This window comes from Lepidochelys kempii, chromosome 16, assembly GCF_965140285.1.
Source record: "Lepidochelys kempii isolate rLepKem1 chromosome 16, rLepKem1.hap1, whole genome shotgun sequence".
Classification (NCBI taxonomy): domain Eukaryota; kingdom Metazoa; phylum Chordata; order Testudines; family Cheloniidae; genus Lepidochelys; species Lepidochelys kempii.
In genome coordinates, this window is record NC_136395.1 from 26427792 (window position 1) to 26445841 (window position 18050).

General features: G+C 37.2%; 1 protein-coding gene across 1 annotated transcript in view; it reads right to left on the reverse strand.

The window, feature by feature from the left end:
• The window catches only part of PSMB7 (proteasome 20S subunit beta 7), a 41782-nt gene that overhangs the window by 8148 nt on the left and 15584 nt on the right, over window positions 1-18050 (reverse strand). The window contains exon 6 of the mRNA XM_073314755.2: window positions 11417-11475. Coding sequence (XP_073170856.1) covers window positions 11417-11475 — 59 coding nt within the window. The remainder of the gene's footprint in view (window positions 1-11416; window positions 11476-18050) is intronic.

Below are 18050 nucleotides of genomic sequence, written 5' to 3' on the forward strand. Positions count from 1 at the left end.
GAGAATGAGTTTTAAACTGTCACTGCAACATCATAGTAGATGGAGACTGTATTAAATCTTTACTTTAAACCTGCTATCTGGAGAGTTGCATTTTGTAGACACTCAAAAACTGATAGATTACCTCTCTACATCTGCTATGGTGCAAGTCCCAAATAGCAAGGATAAGGAACTTTTCCATATTATTCTTTTATATAGCTTGAATCGAATTTCTCTTCGCACTTCAATGATTTTCAGATTTGGAATACCACCTTTTCTATGGAGCATGTTGGTTATGTCTACAGCCAATTAATCCTATTTTTTGCAAAAAGCTTTTGAGAAGAATTATATCGCTTATGCCTACTGATGTCTCAAACAAATACAATGGTTGCAGCTGTTTAGAGAATATTATTTCCCTGATGTTTTGGGAACTTGACAAGCAATTCATACAGGAGACTTTTTTTTTTCCTCCCACAGATTTATATATTGTACAGAGAGGTTTTTTAATTAGTTATTTAGATTATCATCAAACTGGAATGAATGAGTGTCTAGTAGATAACCAGCAATATCCTATTTTGATATTTAGCATATACGTAAATAAGTAAAATGCTCTAACAAGTTTAGCCTTTCATCACAAATCTGAAGAATCAGCATGCAGTACATTTATACGGGGTAGAAGAATTCTTGAAAATATCATAGTAGTACTTTTGCACCGGGGTGAAATTTGTTCCATGTCCTTCCTGTACTGAAAAAGTAAAATATACAAACTACTTTAAGTGAGAATCTCAGGGGTGAGGAAGAGTATTTGGGAGCCCAAGGACAGAGACATAGTAAAAAAAATCTATAAAGAAGGCCTGGGAGTTAGGAAAACAATACCTCTTGAAGGACATAAGCGGCTACAAAAGAATAATTAGACTTTGGAAGTGTAATCAGCAGACTGCTGGATGTGAAAGCGTGGCTATGCCTGTCTGCTGGGAGAAATTGTGTTGAAGATCGATAAGTGACTGGAAGCAACACTAAAATTTTTTGGGAAAGTCCAAAGAGACAGGGGAACCAAGATGACAGCTCTGATGCAAAGCATTTTTCTTAATTTTTTTTGAAAGAGAGGGTTGAAAGCCAACCATTTAGTTTGGAACGAATCTGTTTGGCTACATTTTTAACTTGAACTGAGGGGGGAGGCGCTGGGATATACAATCTTAATACTCAGACTGTTTGAAAGTCCCAATCACCGAGCTTCCCATCCAATGGAGTTTAGGTGATGAATGTCATAGGCAGATGAATGCTTTACAACAGAAAAATATTTTTATGAAGTTATCATACTGGATCTCCGAATCAAAAGACTGTGCTTTGTTTTCATCTCACTTTCTTTACGTGAAGTGAGTGCTTGTGAGTGACCAATTGGGAATTGTTAAGTTTAATTGAACTGGACCTGGTGCTGACTTTGGGGAGTTATTGACATTGCCTTCACATCATGTTTTGTTGCCTTTTCTTTCCCCATCATCTTTCGTACATGCTCTAAAGGGTCATGACGGAGCTGCTATGGGCACAGAGTAGAGAGAAATCCTATAGTTTCAGCAGTGCAAGATGGGGCTATTGCTGAATAAGCACATCTGGAACATGTAGGAGTGGAAAGGGGGCTTGCTGAAGCCCTGAAAAAAACAAGCTCATCTTAGCACACAACTGATCACAGTCTGAAACATTTAAGAGAATGAGAGGTTCAAAGGGGAGATGTTCAAAGTGGCCTCATCAAGTGTAGAAGGATTCTGGAGACCAGACTGTAGGAGGTTAAGTAGCAGCTAAGAAATTAACAAAAGTAAAAAAGCAGACGGCAAAGAGGATGTTAATTATGTGGCAGCACCAGGATGATGAGAGGAGTAAGGGGCTGGACCATAAAGTGATACAACATCCAGATATTCTGGAATACATCACTCTTACTGTAAATGAACGAGAAGAGGGACACAGTAAACAGCTCCGCTTGTCATGATTAGTCTAACGCCACAAAGACAAGCATGGGAGGAACGACAACAGAGCACAGAAGGGAAGTGGAATTTCTTTAAAGAGAATTACTGTATATTTAATGTTAAAAAATACTGCACTCAGATCCGCTAGACTGGTTTAAAGCTAAAGTACATTAAAGCAACCGTTCAAGTAATTGTTAAAAGAGCAGTTGAAATAATTACAAAAGGCACATAGTAAAAAAGGAAAAGCAGCGATGAAGAAAAGGCAGTCAGTGATGATCACCATGAGATCGCTCACTGCAAGATTAGTTTGTGGACATGGGGGGAAAACAAAGATTTAATGTATTTTCTGCTTCTGTATTCAAAATGGTGCTTAGATGGGGCAGACAAGTGCCAGAAACAGTCATTAGTTTTCTAGAGTGTATAGAAGACAGACTGAAGGAAATTAGGGTAATGCCAGACTAGATGGTCAAGAAACGAGGACAGGTGAAAATAAAAAAAAAAATATCAATTTCTAGATCAGAGTTCAACTACTACTGTAACTCTGTAGTTGTATAATTCAAAGATAGGGGTGCTCCTTACCACTTGCAGCCCTCAAAATCATTCCCAGAACTGCGAGGCCCACCTGCACAGGGATAAAAATGGAGCCTTACAATCAGAGCTGAATTTCTCCCATACAGAATTCTGGAACTTTGTGGTACTTGAAGGCATGTGTTTTTCTTAGGGCAAGGGTTCTCTGAATCACACACAAAGGTTTTACTTAGCTGTAGTAGATAGACTTTAAAAAGTGTAGGACATAAAGAAACCTATGAACACTCCAGCAGATGGGAGAATAATGGTGAATGAAGAGATCAAACTAAGAACTAACATTTTTCATATTTTGGATCAAGATAATGCAGCTATTGCTTTATTTTCCAATCTAGCTTGCAGCCTTTAATTAGGAACAAATCTGAAGAACTCCAAATTCTGAAGCATTTGCACTTACACAGATTTGTAGGAAGGAGTCTCAGTGTATCTTGTATACATACACCACTGTGAAAATCTCTCAATTTTTGTTCAAAGCTTTGAGGTACAAGAAGCTAAAAAAATGGTAATTATTAGACTTGGATCCCTTGGCAGATTACTACTTATTGGAACTCTGGGTCAAACTGTGTAGTATTTGGAGTGATACATTGTTATAAAATAAAAGCTAACCGATACACACTTTCCTAGATCCTAATTTTTCTGCAAGCTTTTAAAATAGGATTATTCTTGTCATTTTTAGGGTTCCCTGTTTTTTGTTTTTTTAATAATGGGTTGCTGTTTTTCAGCCTAGTCCTAGCCAACACTAACACTTATATCTCTGCTTAAGAAGATTAACAGTCATTGCTGCTGGCTGATGTGGCTACTATCACCCATATCGTAAGTCACCACTACGACACAGCAAGGTTTAACTATCCAAACACCTTTAAAAAGGGACACTACCTTCCAGTTTGGTGTGGCTCACTTGGAAATCTCTTTGATCCAAATTCTACAGTATCTACTATAGAATTTATGCTGCTGTCATTGTGCTGATATATTAACACACAAGTCACTTCACCCACCACCGAAGTGTAACCGCTTCTGGAGTGAAAACAGCATCTATTTAAAAGGAACAGTTCACTACAGCAATGAGGAAAGACATCCTATTGAAACTACAGGGCAAATATGGAGTAGACAGTAACTAATTACCCAAACTGGATCTGACCAGGGCACTGAAGCTAGCAGTCCTGTGAACACAGCAGTTTAAGCTTTAATATTAATGTCTTTGATTTTGTACATTTAAAAAAGATTGTGTTGTATGATGTATTTTCTTGTATTATCTTGTACATTGTATATACCATGTAAACAAAATTTAAATTTATACTATTTTAAACTTACCATTTTCTACTGAGATCTTTTCTTCAATAAAATACACCTCTCAAAGTCCTTACTCTTTGTAATTACAGTATTTTCATATTTCATTAGTACATATGCTTGCAAGCCCAGACTCATCACTACTGCCCCCCCGTCTGATGTTGTACACCACACAAGTATAATAAACCATGTTAATATTTCATACCAGTGTGAAATATGCTGGAGTATCAATTCAACATCTGCTGTCTTTAGGGTACTGGAGTCCCGCAGAGACACTTTCAATTTGTAATTGAGTTCTATACTGAATTAATCAGCAGTTTATCTTTTTTAGTAAAATAATGTCTTCCCCACTAACCTGGATTTACATTAACAATTTATGCCAAATTACCTGCCAAGACAAAAACTTATACGATTCCAAGATACTATTCAGTAACATTGGTTCCTATATTTCATTCCTTACATGAAGAATAGTACAATACATTGTTCCAGTGGTATGAAATCTTAAATTACAAGCCTCATCTTGAATCTGTAGGGTTTCTGGCTGCTTCTATACTCACAATAACTATGAATTAACATGAGAACAGATTTAATCCATCACTTGTGATGTTCTGATATTCAGAATTTTTAAGGAACAGATTCTCAGAATGAAATGGACTTGTTCAGCAGTAAAGGAGTTTGATAATTCTACCACACTTAAGACTTTAGTTTGATAACCTGAAATTCTCAATCTGCCTAATATTACACCACCACCCTGTAGTGACGTTTTGGATCTTAGCTACAGGGGAGTAGAGAGAAAAGCAAACCAAGCACAGGGGTCATTTTAAGTAACTGTATGCCATTATACCCCATAGGAACAAAGTCCTGCAATGACACCTCTGCCTCAGGCAAAGCACTCCATTCTCATCTCACTATCACCAAAAATGTTGACGGATGAGGGTGAAGAAAGATCAACATTTTATTTTAAAAAGAAAAAGTCCTAGGCCCTCTTGTAATCCTTTTCCACTTAAGTTTACCCAAATGCTTTATAAACTTGGTAAGTATTCACTCATTTGAAGGGCTTCTACTCTCTCAGCCTAGTCTAAATTCTGCTGGGACCTTATTCCAATTCAATGTTCTTTGCTCATACAGAAATTACACTCTGCCTTCAAGATTCTCACTGCAGGGGCAGCACTTAGGCATTGTACAATGTGAAATATTTCTCAGTACATTTTCCCTGTTCCACAGTTACAGGAAACGTACAAACTAAAACAATTTAGATTGGAACATCTGCTCCTGAGAATGCATCAAAAAATAATTACCTGCCCTACATCTATCCTATGTGCTGTAAAATGTTCTCTAACATTCAGCAGTTTGTGAATAGCTTGTCTACATTGTTGTGTACAAACTTTGTGTTACCTCTGCAAAGGTAAGGAAATTGTTTCCTTTGCCATGCAGCAGGGTCCAATTTAAACTAAAGAATGGATGAACTTAGACAAGATTCCTGTATCTGGAAATAGTCAGTATATAGAACAAAGAAGTGTTTTGGGTATCAGTGGTAACTCGGAAGGAAATCACCCTTAGGCAGTTTTATTATCTGACTTTCGTTTGGAAATTATGCTTTGATATATGAAAAGAGCATACATTAAGAACTCCTCTCCAGTAATATCAGCCATTTAAGAGCATATCTAGCTGCCAAGTAGTAGGATACATTTAAAATTAACTTCATATTTCCAGTTTTTCATAAGTTCCATAATGGAGATCAATTCTTCATAACAGTCCATGCAAGGAGTTAAGAACAGAACCTGTCCAATATATCAAACAGGAATTGAGTTAACATGTTTAAATAATTTTAGTTTAAAAATAGGAAACAGTATGATATAACTCCTGAAAATAAAGGTTTGTCTGCACTAATACCTGACACCAGTCTGTGCAGAGATAGACAACTCCAAAGGATGGAGTAGAGCAGTCACATAATGGAAATATCAAATCTGTACTAACATGAGCTCTAGCAATAAGAAGCAGTAAAGACGTTTACTAACAGCCTAATCTCTTGTCACTATGTAATGAAATAAACACATACACAGAGCACACATTTTAAGCACTTCTTTTTGTGCAGGGGGGTCAGATTTTTAATTTTGTTTTGATTTGTTTACTTAAGCTCTGTTTGACACTAACAGGAATTCAAGTATCTCAGGCAGGCTCTTCTGCTTAACTCGGATACTCTTGCTTGATCTCTGTTGTCTGCTGTCTGAGTTCAGCCAAGAAACTTCCCAGCAAGTGGTCACCTTCCCATGGAGTCATTAAACCTCTGAATGTCAGCTGGTGGGATTAGCCTGCAGACTTCCACACCTGAGCCCTATGGCAGGGACACAGACGTTTTGATCAACCATCACTAATTAATACAAAATTCATATGCAGGTTGTCATTGCTCTTGAGCATCGAATCATACAGATGCAATCTAAATAAGACTGATGAGACTACTACTGTTGATGAAGGTTAGAGTTTTGACAGTCAAAAAATAACCCAGTATTATTGTCAGTAGTTAGTAAAAACAAATACTCAGCTACATATTGCTACACCCATGTTTTCCCAAAAAGAAAAGGAGTACTTGTGGCACCTTAGAGACTAACCAATTTATTTGAGCATGAGCTTTCGTGAGCTACAGCTCACTTCATCGGATGCATGTTTTCCCACTGTCCCCCAAAGTACTTACGAAATATTTTAATGATGTTTAATAATGGAAGAAAATGGCATGCTTTCGGAACGTTGCGGAATTATCCCTTTTAAGTATTTTTGTTTAAATAGAAATAAAATTGCAGTAAAGCCCTCCATCTTAGAATATCAATGACTTTGCATAAGCCCATTAAGACTCATCTCCCTTTGAGGAAGAGAATATCCCCTTTTTACAGATGGGGAAACTGATGCAGAGCCATTGGCTTTCAGGTGTCTCAGTGATCAACAGCAGAGCCAGAAATAGTGCCACTGTCTCCTGTGGATTAACCAACAGTCCATGGTTTGCCCTGTCCTGTACAGTAACACTCTTTTAAAGAAGGGGAATATGGTCAGGAGAATGGGTTGAAGGGGGGGGGGGGGAAAAGAGCGAGAGAGAAATTTTGTCCATAGGCTTCAGAAAGCTCTCCTTCCCCTATGTATGTTTGTCTGCATTTACTACTCAAACTAATGTTAGACTGCACAATCAAAAATACTGCATGTTCTCATATTTTTAGAACGATCAATTTCAGATTCAATTATTTAAATCCTGCATTTCTTCCCCACACCCTTATTTTTCTATTTGTCCTCTGATCCTGAACACTTCAAACAGCTTTACTAAATTTCCCTGAAATCATGGTTCTCTATGACTTCTGCTGGTCATCTTTCTAGTCTCCTTATTTTGGTTTCTCTTTTTATTGGTTTGATGAAATATGGAAGACAAAGCAGAAGCATGAGCGGCCTGTATCTTTGCTCAGTCAAACATGAAGCTTTCATCAGGTGATTGAGAAATACAGGTGCACACAGCTGTATTTTAATTAAGTAATTTTCTTCCATAAACCTGCAAAAACTTCTCCTTCATGAGAGGCAGGGTCAATCACCAACATTTATATTATTAAAGGTCTTTTCCCCCCCAAATATCCCTAGGAATCCAATCACCACAAGGATAAAGACAATTCAAAAGCTCCAGCATCTAATATTGTAGGCAGAATTTATCCTAGTTCAGGATGATTGCCATATCTCTCAATACTGTTTTTGGAACAGCACAAACCATTAATGTACTTAAAAAATGGAATGTGGTGTTTAACAGCAGGTGGTACGCCACAAAAAGGAAAAACTGACTAAGCTCACAACTCTGTATTAGCTCTGCTGTTCTTCCACTTATATTATTTAAGGTAGATCTGTAGCTACCCACATGACAAATTAATATTGTTCTTACAGCAGCCAGGTGCTTGGCATCACATTTTGAAACATCTATAGTCCTTCAGGGCTGAAAGCGTTCACTTCTTCAATCTATAACAGTTCCTCTAGAGGCCAGCACTTGGTTCACAATGAAACATGACTCCATAAATTAGACTGCAGAAGTAGCACTTTTATACGTCACTATCCATCTTGGCAGTTTCGCTGGAGGATTTTGGGTAAAGATCATCTCTCAGCATTGCAACCAGAGAAGGACCATCACAGCTGGCACCGACAAAGCATCTGCTACTCAAAACTGAAGACACACAAAGTCTATGAAAAAAACACATCCTGTTGGTTTTAGCATGCCTCAGGCAGTGGGAGAAGCTTCAGCAACTCATCTTCAAAAGGCAGAGAGCCAGGGCTCTAGAAACCTGCAAAAATTGGCTAAGCCTGCAGTCTTCATTTCTTTAAGCTGAGCATCTTCAAAGTCTACAATTCTAACTGTAGGGCACAGCAGCTGCCACTGCAGATTTGATCCTCTCAGCTTTTGGCAGCTCTCAACTTGAAATTCTAGCAAAAGAATTTTTCAAGTTCCTATTATTGCCTGTCATGGATTTATAAATATTGTGCACTATCTGCTGTGGCATGGCTCTCATGGGACGCCAGTGCATGCCAAAAGCATAACAGAATGAAAAAGAGTTCCTATTCTTCAAATAAATGCTAATTTTTTTAACTGTGCTCACACGATGTGTTTGGTGATCAGCTTCAATAGTACAGAATATATATCAGAGGGAAAAAAGCTGATTGTCTTTTCCAGCAGTATTCAGCTGCTACTTTCATTAAGCTTGTTTAATTAGATTCCAGATGCTAATTTGCAAGTCGATACCAGAGGGTGCAGGACAGTTTGCCTTTGAATCATTGGTTGTGATGTGATGGTCTTGCAGCACGCTATTACCTTTCAGTAGCCCTAGCAAGATATTCTGACAATTAATGCAAAAGCAAGCAGTATTGATCTTGACAGAAAAATATTAATCTACTACCCAGTTTTAATGAATTAATCTCCAGGGATTTTAAATTTCTCATCATTGCAATGTGTTTTAGCAATTGACGATTTTTATGTCCATACCATATAATACAAAGATTTGCTGCATTTATGTGATTGTTTACTCCTATCGATAGAACTATAATTAATATTTATTTTGTTTTTTAATCTTGTTGAACTTCCCACTGTGTACAGTAACCTAATTTTCAGTGTTCAAAAATGTAGAATTAAGTTAGACTTTTAACCTGTTAACCACAGTAGAAAAATGGAGAAGAACGTAAGTCTTAAAAAAAAAAAAAAAAGAAGTCCAATTGAGTCTTCTCAGTTAGCTCTTAGGTATATTAGATTGTTCTGATGTGTTATTATATCACTATTTTAATTAACAGAATACTCAATAAACATAAAACCAAGCTTAAATTATATGCTAGTCTTGAGACCTACATATCAGTTTCAACAAATTGGTAGACTACATTTCTGCATGCTTGATACAATAGTGAATTTCTCCTGCCATTTAAGGTTGTGTATGAAGACAATTTAATTAGGCTGACCTTAAGTAAAAACAATTGGAAGTTTACCAATTTTTGGTGCTTTAAAAAAAAAAAAAGTTACACTCAAAAATTACTTTAAAAACCAAGGATCTTGATAACTAATTGAAAATGAGATTTAAGGTTTTCCTTTCAAGATGGCAAAAAATTATGCTATTGAATTTTAAGAAGGGATTGTGCAGTAGCTGTTGTTCCTAAGGATTTTAGGCCTTGTTGTCAATTCAGGCAGCACATGTTAAAAAACACCCAGTTATACAGGAAACTGGACAGAGTCAAAAACGTGATGTGACACTCTCACAATGGTTTGCATTACATGGGTGGAGACTCAACCTTTACTTTATATTTAATGGATTTTTCTGTTAGTCGCACAACCTTCATGCTATTTAAATGAAGGAATGAGTCTGAGTGCCTAATTAAAAATATTCCAAATTCTGACAACATTGCTTATACATTCTACATGCTAAATGAAGTCCTGTCTCATTAGGTGCCCTCTGCAACAGCAGCTTTGCAATTGTGATCTTGTTTGTTATCAAAACTTAAAAAAACATTTTAACAGAACTATAACTATTTCATATGAAACGTTCTGGGAAGAGTCTCTCTAGGAGTAATTTGAAAAGTGATCCATTTATTGCCCATTGTGTAATCTTTTAACGAATTTAACAACCGGAAAAGCACTCACTACTAATTTTTAATCAATTGTTAATCCACATGAAGTTACTCCGTAAGAAAATTTAACAGAATAAACCAATACACTTAAAATTGCAAATTTAAATAACTTCAGAGAGGAATTCAGTGGAGTTATAGGATCACACTGCTGAATCAACTGCATAAAGATTTAAGAAATTGGTCTATAGCAGAGATGTAACACAGATTAGTGAAATCTGAAGACATTTATTGTAGTTTATCAACTTTCCGTTTTGCCGCTATGTGATTCAGTTAAACACTAAATACCTTAAAGTAATGTTATAGCTTATCTTTGATGTTCCAATGACAATTATGAAAAATAATCAAGTGTTAGCGTCATTTTTAATCTACTTCAAACTCTCAATTTTGTATTCGATTCTCATTATTTTTCTTTAACACGTGGAATTATTAATCAATTGCAACTAGAAGCAGCAAGCATTCAAGGAAAGTTTGAAGAGATTAATGTGGTTTAAAGGAGGCCCTGACATTACTGAGGCATTTTACCAGGTATAGTCATAGGAAGCATCTTAATTCTTTTAGTTTTATTTTCATCAGTAGTGTATCTGCCGACAACTGTGGATTTTTCCCTTTTTAGGTGAATAGTTATTGAACAATAACTGGTTTTTAAAAATCCTAGTATACCTTATATTCTACATAGGTGTGAAGAAAAGCTATACATAAATAAAAATAATGCAACGGATGTGTTCATAAACAGATATAATGAGAATGAACCATCTTATTCAGGCGCATCATGTATCCAAAACTTGATCATGGCACCACTGCTTTCAGCTTTTACTCTTAAATTATTACGGTTGCATAGTAACATGCATTTATAGATTACTCAAGTTTGATATAGACCATCAGCAAAGCAACTTATAAATGTTCTGATAACGTCTTTTAGGTAGATCCTGAAGATTGGAGTACAGTTGTTATTTGAATGGCCACAGCCAACTTGAAATCTAGTCAGTTTCAAAAATGAGTTAAAGGTAGTTTCAGGTACTGGCTTCTGCCAATTTTTGTGGTTTTATAATCAAATTTTCCTTTCTTTAAAAGAACGTAAAAGATATACAAGGAGGGGAGAGAATGAGGAAATGGACTATACAGGGGAAAGAGTGAAACTGATTATACAGGGACTCTCATATACCTAAAGTAACCTATAAACAGAATTATTTCTCCTCCAATCTTTCACCTACATTAACCATAGAAGCTTTTGTAAGAACCAATTAAAGAAATTACAAACAGCAGTACTGGGATTTGTAAGTTGGCTGTGTCCATTTGAATTTTTTGACAGCTCTGCAATGAGCCGGCATACTACAGAGTGACATTGGGAGCAGGAGGGTTACGTTTTTTGTTTTAAACTAAAGCAACATTCAAGATTAGCATCAAACCCATTTGATGTATGTCAGTGTTTTGAGAATTACTGAAAGAAGAAATACTAAATTAAAAAAATCCAAAACATTCCTTACCCCCATGTCTGGTTTGTATTTATCTTCAAATACTGCCATTGCTGCCAATGATCCAGAACCTACAATAATAAGGTTAAGACAATTATTTAAATTTTGATGTAGTTGTAAAGTAACTGCTGAATTGCTATAGAGTATTTTTAAAAGAAAACAAGAGTGTCAATAAAACGGCAACACACCACAAACCTGACTTAAGTTCATTAAAATACTGACCCTTATTTTACCACATGCCATTTAAATGTCTCTTCTCATGACAGGTGACACTTACTTGAGTCCCAAATTTACCTCTAGTCCATACCGACTTGGTGTGGTCCAATTTTTATTAGTGTAAATTATTTACAGTAAAATGCCGAAGCATGAAAACAAGGTTATAGAAAGTGAGTTAAATGAATGCCAGAGTTTATATTTTCTGTCCCACTCCTGTGCCTTGCCAGGTTGCAGGGTGTAACACTAAATACCAATACACTTAGAATAGATTGTTTTAATGAGCTGCCCTGGGATAGTCATTTTGACACATGGAGACAAGAGTACCAGCAATGGCAATAGCTGCTGCCACCAGGTTATTTTCCACTTCTACTTTAAAACTATTTATTATGCAGCATTTATTTTGAGCCATTATTTTTACTTTGTACTTTGAAGAGTAACAGGAAATAGACAAAATGGCAAATATGGAGCCAAGCATTTAATATCACATCTCTGATCCATTCAAAGATTGCACTACAAGGGTACTGATGCAACAGAACCCCTCTTTTCCTGAAACAATATAATTGCAGGCTTTATACATAAATCTGCACTTCCTACACATGGACAAAAAGCAGCTCAGCACTATTTGAAATTTTAGACTTGATTTGTTCAGAAAAGAGTGGATTCTTAGGAAGACATCATCTTGTCTGCACATGGCCCTGACAATATTTCAGGACGCTCAACTTTTGGAGAGCGAATAAAGTTATCTACAATTTTTTACTCCAATTAAAATTTTTTTTGGCATTTATTACTTTTTAAAGTGTTTTGCATAGTACTATCTGTTTAGCTGGGTCACAAAGAAAGCCGTATTTTCTATTTAAAATGATTTGTGTACATCGCTTGACCAGCTCAATGGTTTAGCAAAAGAAAAAGACAGCGATTAAACAGTTTCAAATGAGGTATCCTGCTGATTTTATCCAGTCTGCTGAATGTATAATGAAAAAGGAGAAGCTGACAGTGACACTGTTGAGGAAATACAGACTACCTTATCTGAACCATTTAAGGAGGTCCAATTATAGATCAAATTTAAAGGGTAGAAACAGCAGATTTACAGACACAAATCAATGAACACAGTAATCCCAATGAATATGACAGATATTCCTGTTACAGAATATTGCTGTGGTTGAGGATCATTACCTTTACAGTACCAAATACATCACATCTAAAAGCAGTAGGCTGCTCCAAGTGTGTACTTGTATTACAAGCAATGACTATTCATTTAGGCCTTGGAGCAATATGTGGATTCCATTTTTTAACAGTTACAACTGGAAACAAAAAGAATTTGAGGGAGTGGCAGCAGAAGAGAACCATATAAACAGATGTTGTCAACAGACAAAACAGCAAACAAAAGAAATTTCACTCATTCTCTAACCAAGGGCAAAATAAATTGTGTTCTGGAATAGATATGGGACCCTATGTATAAATGAAGATGCAAAAACAAAGCTAGTCTAAGTGAAATTATATGGAAAAGCAATTCTAACTGGAGAGATAAAGAGCCATATGGGGGATGGATCCCCAAACTATAGGTGCCTCCTTAATTCAGATAAGGCCCTCTGCAAGCAGGATGGGAAGCCTACTGAAAATACTAGAAACCAGTATGTTAGAACTGCTTATACTAGGATCTAGGTGTCTTTCACATGATTAGTACGATTGCACAAAATATAAAGTTTCCAGAATGTAAGTGTAAAAGTAATATTTCAAAGACAAGATTATTGTTCTTCAGTAATAACCACATAAGCGAAAAATTTATATTTCTTCATTTTCTAAAACTTCTGTTAACACTCCCCCATTTTATATATCTTTCTTTTGCACATACACTTCCTGTGTACACCAGTGGATGCTCTTAGAGAAGAGGATAGATAGCTTTCCCAACCATCCACTTATTCTACATAGCACTTGTGTTGTTCTCTTTTCAATTAGAATGGTTTTTCCTTATAAGCAATAATCTCAAAGAAAGGACCAGTAGGGATAAGGAGGTTTTAGTACCGTTATATAAGGCACTGGTGAGACCTCACCTGGAATACTGTGTGCAGTTCTGGTCTCCCATGTTTAAGAAGGATGAATTCAAACTGGAACAGGTACAGAGAAGGGCTACTAGGATGATCCGAGGAATGGAAAACTTGTCTTATGAAAGGAGACTCAGGGAGCTTGGCTTGTTTAGCCTAACTAAAAGAAGGTTGAGGGGAGATATGATTGCTCTCTATAAATATATCAGAGGGATAAATACCAGAGAGGGAGAGGAATTATTTAAACTCAGTACCAATGTGGACACAAGAACAAATGGATATAAACTGGCCACTAGGAAATTTAGATTAGAAATTAGACGAAGGTTTCTAACCATCAGAGGAGTGAAGTTTTGGAATAGCCTTCCGAGGGAAGTAGTGGGGGCAAAAGATCTATCTTGCTTTAAGATTAAACTCGATAAGTTTATGGAGGAGATGGTATGATGGGATAACATGGTTTTGGTAATTAAATATTCATGGTAAATAGGCCCAATGGCCTGTGATGGGTTTGTAGATGGGGTAAGATCCAAGTTACCCGGGAAAGAATTTTCTGTAGTATCTGGCTGATGAATCTTGCCCATATGCTCAGGGTTTAGCTGATCGCCATATTTGGGGTCGGGAAGGAATTTTCCTCCAGGGCAGTTTGGAAGGCCCTGGAGGTTTTTCGCCTTCCTCTGTAGCATGGGGCACGGGTCACTTGCTGGAGGATTCTCTGCTCCTTGAGGTCTTCAAACTACAATTTGAGGACTTCAATAGCACAGATATAGGTGTGAGGTCTTTTTTAGGAGTGGTGGGTGAAATTCTGTGGCCTGCATTGTGCAGGAGGTCAGACTAGATGATCATAATGGTCCCTTCTGACCTAAATATCTATGAATCTATGAAAGGACAAATGGAATAGATGTTGTCTTCCACTCCACCAGTTGCTTGGGGAAGAGATCCCAAAGACAAAATCCTAAGTGAGTTTTAAGCCCAAAAGGTTCAGAATCCCAGGACAAGAACAAAGCAAACTTTTAAAGAAAGGAAAGTCTCTAGAGTTTAAAAAAAGTTACGTAACATAATAAAAACAATGCACGATTTAAATGCTCCTTAGAGTTGCCCGTTATTATTTATACTGGTCAAGATAACAAATAAGTATTAGATTTGAAATTCAAATTAAAAAATGAATTTAGTTTATCCCACATATAAGGAAGCTTTCAAAGAGGTGCTGAAAGGCTGCTAAATTTTGAGACCTGTATTTTTACATTAGTTAACCTACATACATCCACAAAAAATGGAAGTCCATGATGGTGCTAACAAAACTAGTGAAAATAGAAAGCAGAGCTTGGAGCAGGAGTGCAATGGTTCTCTACAAATTCTGAATTGTACGTCTTGAGTTAGTAAATCCTGAGTATTTGTTTTATATTTACAGTACAGTTTTACTGCCTCACATTTAAAGAAAAGTGCCCTGATAGGAGGCTTACTGAACAGCCCAACGTTCTGTACAAGAACAGAGTTCAAGTCTTCTGAGGACGTATGGATTTTTGAACGATGGAGCTCAACAGGGACTTTGGGTAATATCTGAAATTTATAAATTGTATTTTTATGCTTATACTTGCAACCCAAGATTATGGATGCATTTTTAGAAGAGTAAGTAAATACATTTTATTATTCTGCATTCCTCTAATAATCCAAATAATCCACTACTTGACTACACTGATGTGAGGTACTTTGGAGAGTGAGCTTGATTCATTCACACTAAAAAAATGTATCAATTGAAACAGTTTAGCAAAAACTGCTTAAATTCTTGTGTACAAAATGATGGATTCAGCCATTACATGAGATGTTTGGCTGTCTGTAGAGCTGCAGACCTGGCAGAACTTCCCAGTGGCTGTCAAATGTATGATCCAGACAAATTCACAATGTTCCAGGTATTCTGGATGCCTTGGGAAAGTTATATATTATGACTGGCAAGCAGCCAATAAAAATCCATGGAACTAAGTGAAAGCTGGACATCCAATTTTTCTCATTGCAATGCCCATTCAAAGCACAGAAAAACCAACGTCCTAAGGGACTGTGGGTAGCCTATGTGTATGTGGGAACCAAAACTGTTCTCTTATTTATGTCTTCTATATCCACCAAACAATTTCTAACAAGCAAGCAGAAAGAAGTTAAACATTTTCCAGTGCTAATGCTTGAAGAGATGTAAAAATCCTAACACTGCAAAATATAATCCATTGCTGTCTATTAGTTAGGGAAAGAAATACAATTATTAGAAATGGGACGAGGTAGGAGAAGTAATATCATTAGTGGACCAATTTCTGACAAAATAAAAGGTATTACCTCACCCGCTTTGTCCTGGAAGCAACAGGGCTACAACAACACTGCAAATTACTACAAATTCTGAGCAGAACTTTAAGCAGGGGTCAAATTGGGCCAGTTCACAGAAACATAGTGAACCAGTGTGCTTCTCTGGTGGCTGCCCCTTGTGCTTGAGATTTTAAGCTTTAATTTTAAAAAGAGTTTCTAGCCCTCATAGTTGAAAAATAATCTTCAAATGTGAAACAAATGTAACTGGTATAGTGATCTCTGCAAGCACCCTTAAACAATAGCTCTAACAGAGATGGGAATGGCACCTATTCAGCTCAATGTTATGTTAATGATACAGACTATTAATCTTATCTATAAAATAGGTTAACCACTGATTAAAGTATGAAATTATTAGGCAATTATAAACATCAGAACAATCTACTGGTAAGTGGCATTTCACTTTGGCATCGAAAGAAGACACGCCGGGGTGGAAAGGAAAACACCACTCATTTTCCCTGCAATAAAACCGCTGTCTTTAAAGAATTGGAGACAGATTTTTCAAAAATTTTCAACACCCAGGAGCTGTCACTGGGAAAAGTTGTAAGCTGCTGGGAGTGGAGTACTTTTAAAAGACTGCCTACTTCAAGCAGGTGATCAAATGGGAGCTGCGATGGGATGTCCACCTCACACTTGCCCAGAAGGGGTTAATGGAGGCCAGATGGGTCAATTAACCTATTAGGCTGATGGCTGAGAAGAGAGCCCTAATTAGGGGAAGCTCACCTGTGTGGGAACAGGTGGGGTTTCTATAAAGCCAGGGAAGTAATCTCCAGTCACTCCCTAGGAGAAGGAAGATATGCTTGGAGGCTATAGAGACGAGTAGCCCATGGTTGCTCCTTGGGAAGAGGGAGTAGAGAGGCTGGCAAACCCCACAGGGAGGCATGCTGGTGAGGGAAGCAGCCAGGTTGGGGACCGAACAGACATTCACTGCATGTTCTAGGGCCCCTGGGCTGGAACCAGGAGTAGAAGTGGGCCCAGGTTCCCCTACCCAGCACTGGGGAAATGACACCGGTGGGGCAGTCAACGGAAAGACTGCCTGGGCCACTGTGTAAGTGCCAGAGACTTTGAAGGACTATACCCTGGAAGGGAAAACGTACAGTGACCCGGACATAAGGCTGAGTCATGAAGAGGCAGCAGCAGCTTGTGAAGCGTGATAGGGGCTGCAGACCAGAAGAAAGAGATGGAGTAATGGTGTGCAACCGCAGGAAGAGGCATCAGCCTTGCAGAGCTAATCCCCAGAATAGCCAGGAGGCGGCGCCATCCATGCGGTGAGTGGAATGCCCCATCACAGGAGACATTGGACACAACTTCTTGTGAAAATTTGGCCATAAAAACTAAGGACTAAGGGCAAATTTCTAAATGCACACTTAGCACAATGGCACAAAGGGAAACCTGCAACAGTTATGTTTGCCAACTGTAACAGCAACTTGGATGTGTGAAATTCATCTGGAAACGTGCTCTGACTTTATATAGACAGCATCCAATATAAAATACCAGCAGTTGAGATTCAACCTCACTGATTATCAAAAGCATAGCTGTTCAATTAATTAATAATTAATGTCTCAAAGCCACTGAAAGGATTAATAAAGCACTGTTATACTTGGTAATTCAATGAATTATTTATTTAATCTCTAACTAATCTCATATTCAACATAATAATCATATTACATATTTGCTTTAGATATGTTTAACAGCGTCTCTTTCTTCAGATCCACACAGATACGAACACCTCTTCTTAAAAGTTATTTGAAAGCTGCATAATTACCATGCTTAATTAATAAAACAATCTTATAATGAAGAACAAGTTTTTCAAAAGTGCATTGTCTGATCCATTCTAAAAGACACACACACTTCCAGATATGTAGAATCAGAAGCACAGCTTCAGTCAGAAAGCTTCATCATATTAAACTAGTTTTTATTTCTATGAACGATCAATTTAAGAACTGTAAAAACTCAGTAAACATAAAAAAAATACAATAGTATAGCACTTCCAATGATCTGCCAGCCCTAAAACACAGTTAACCTTGCACATGTTTTCCGTAAGCATC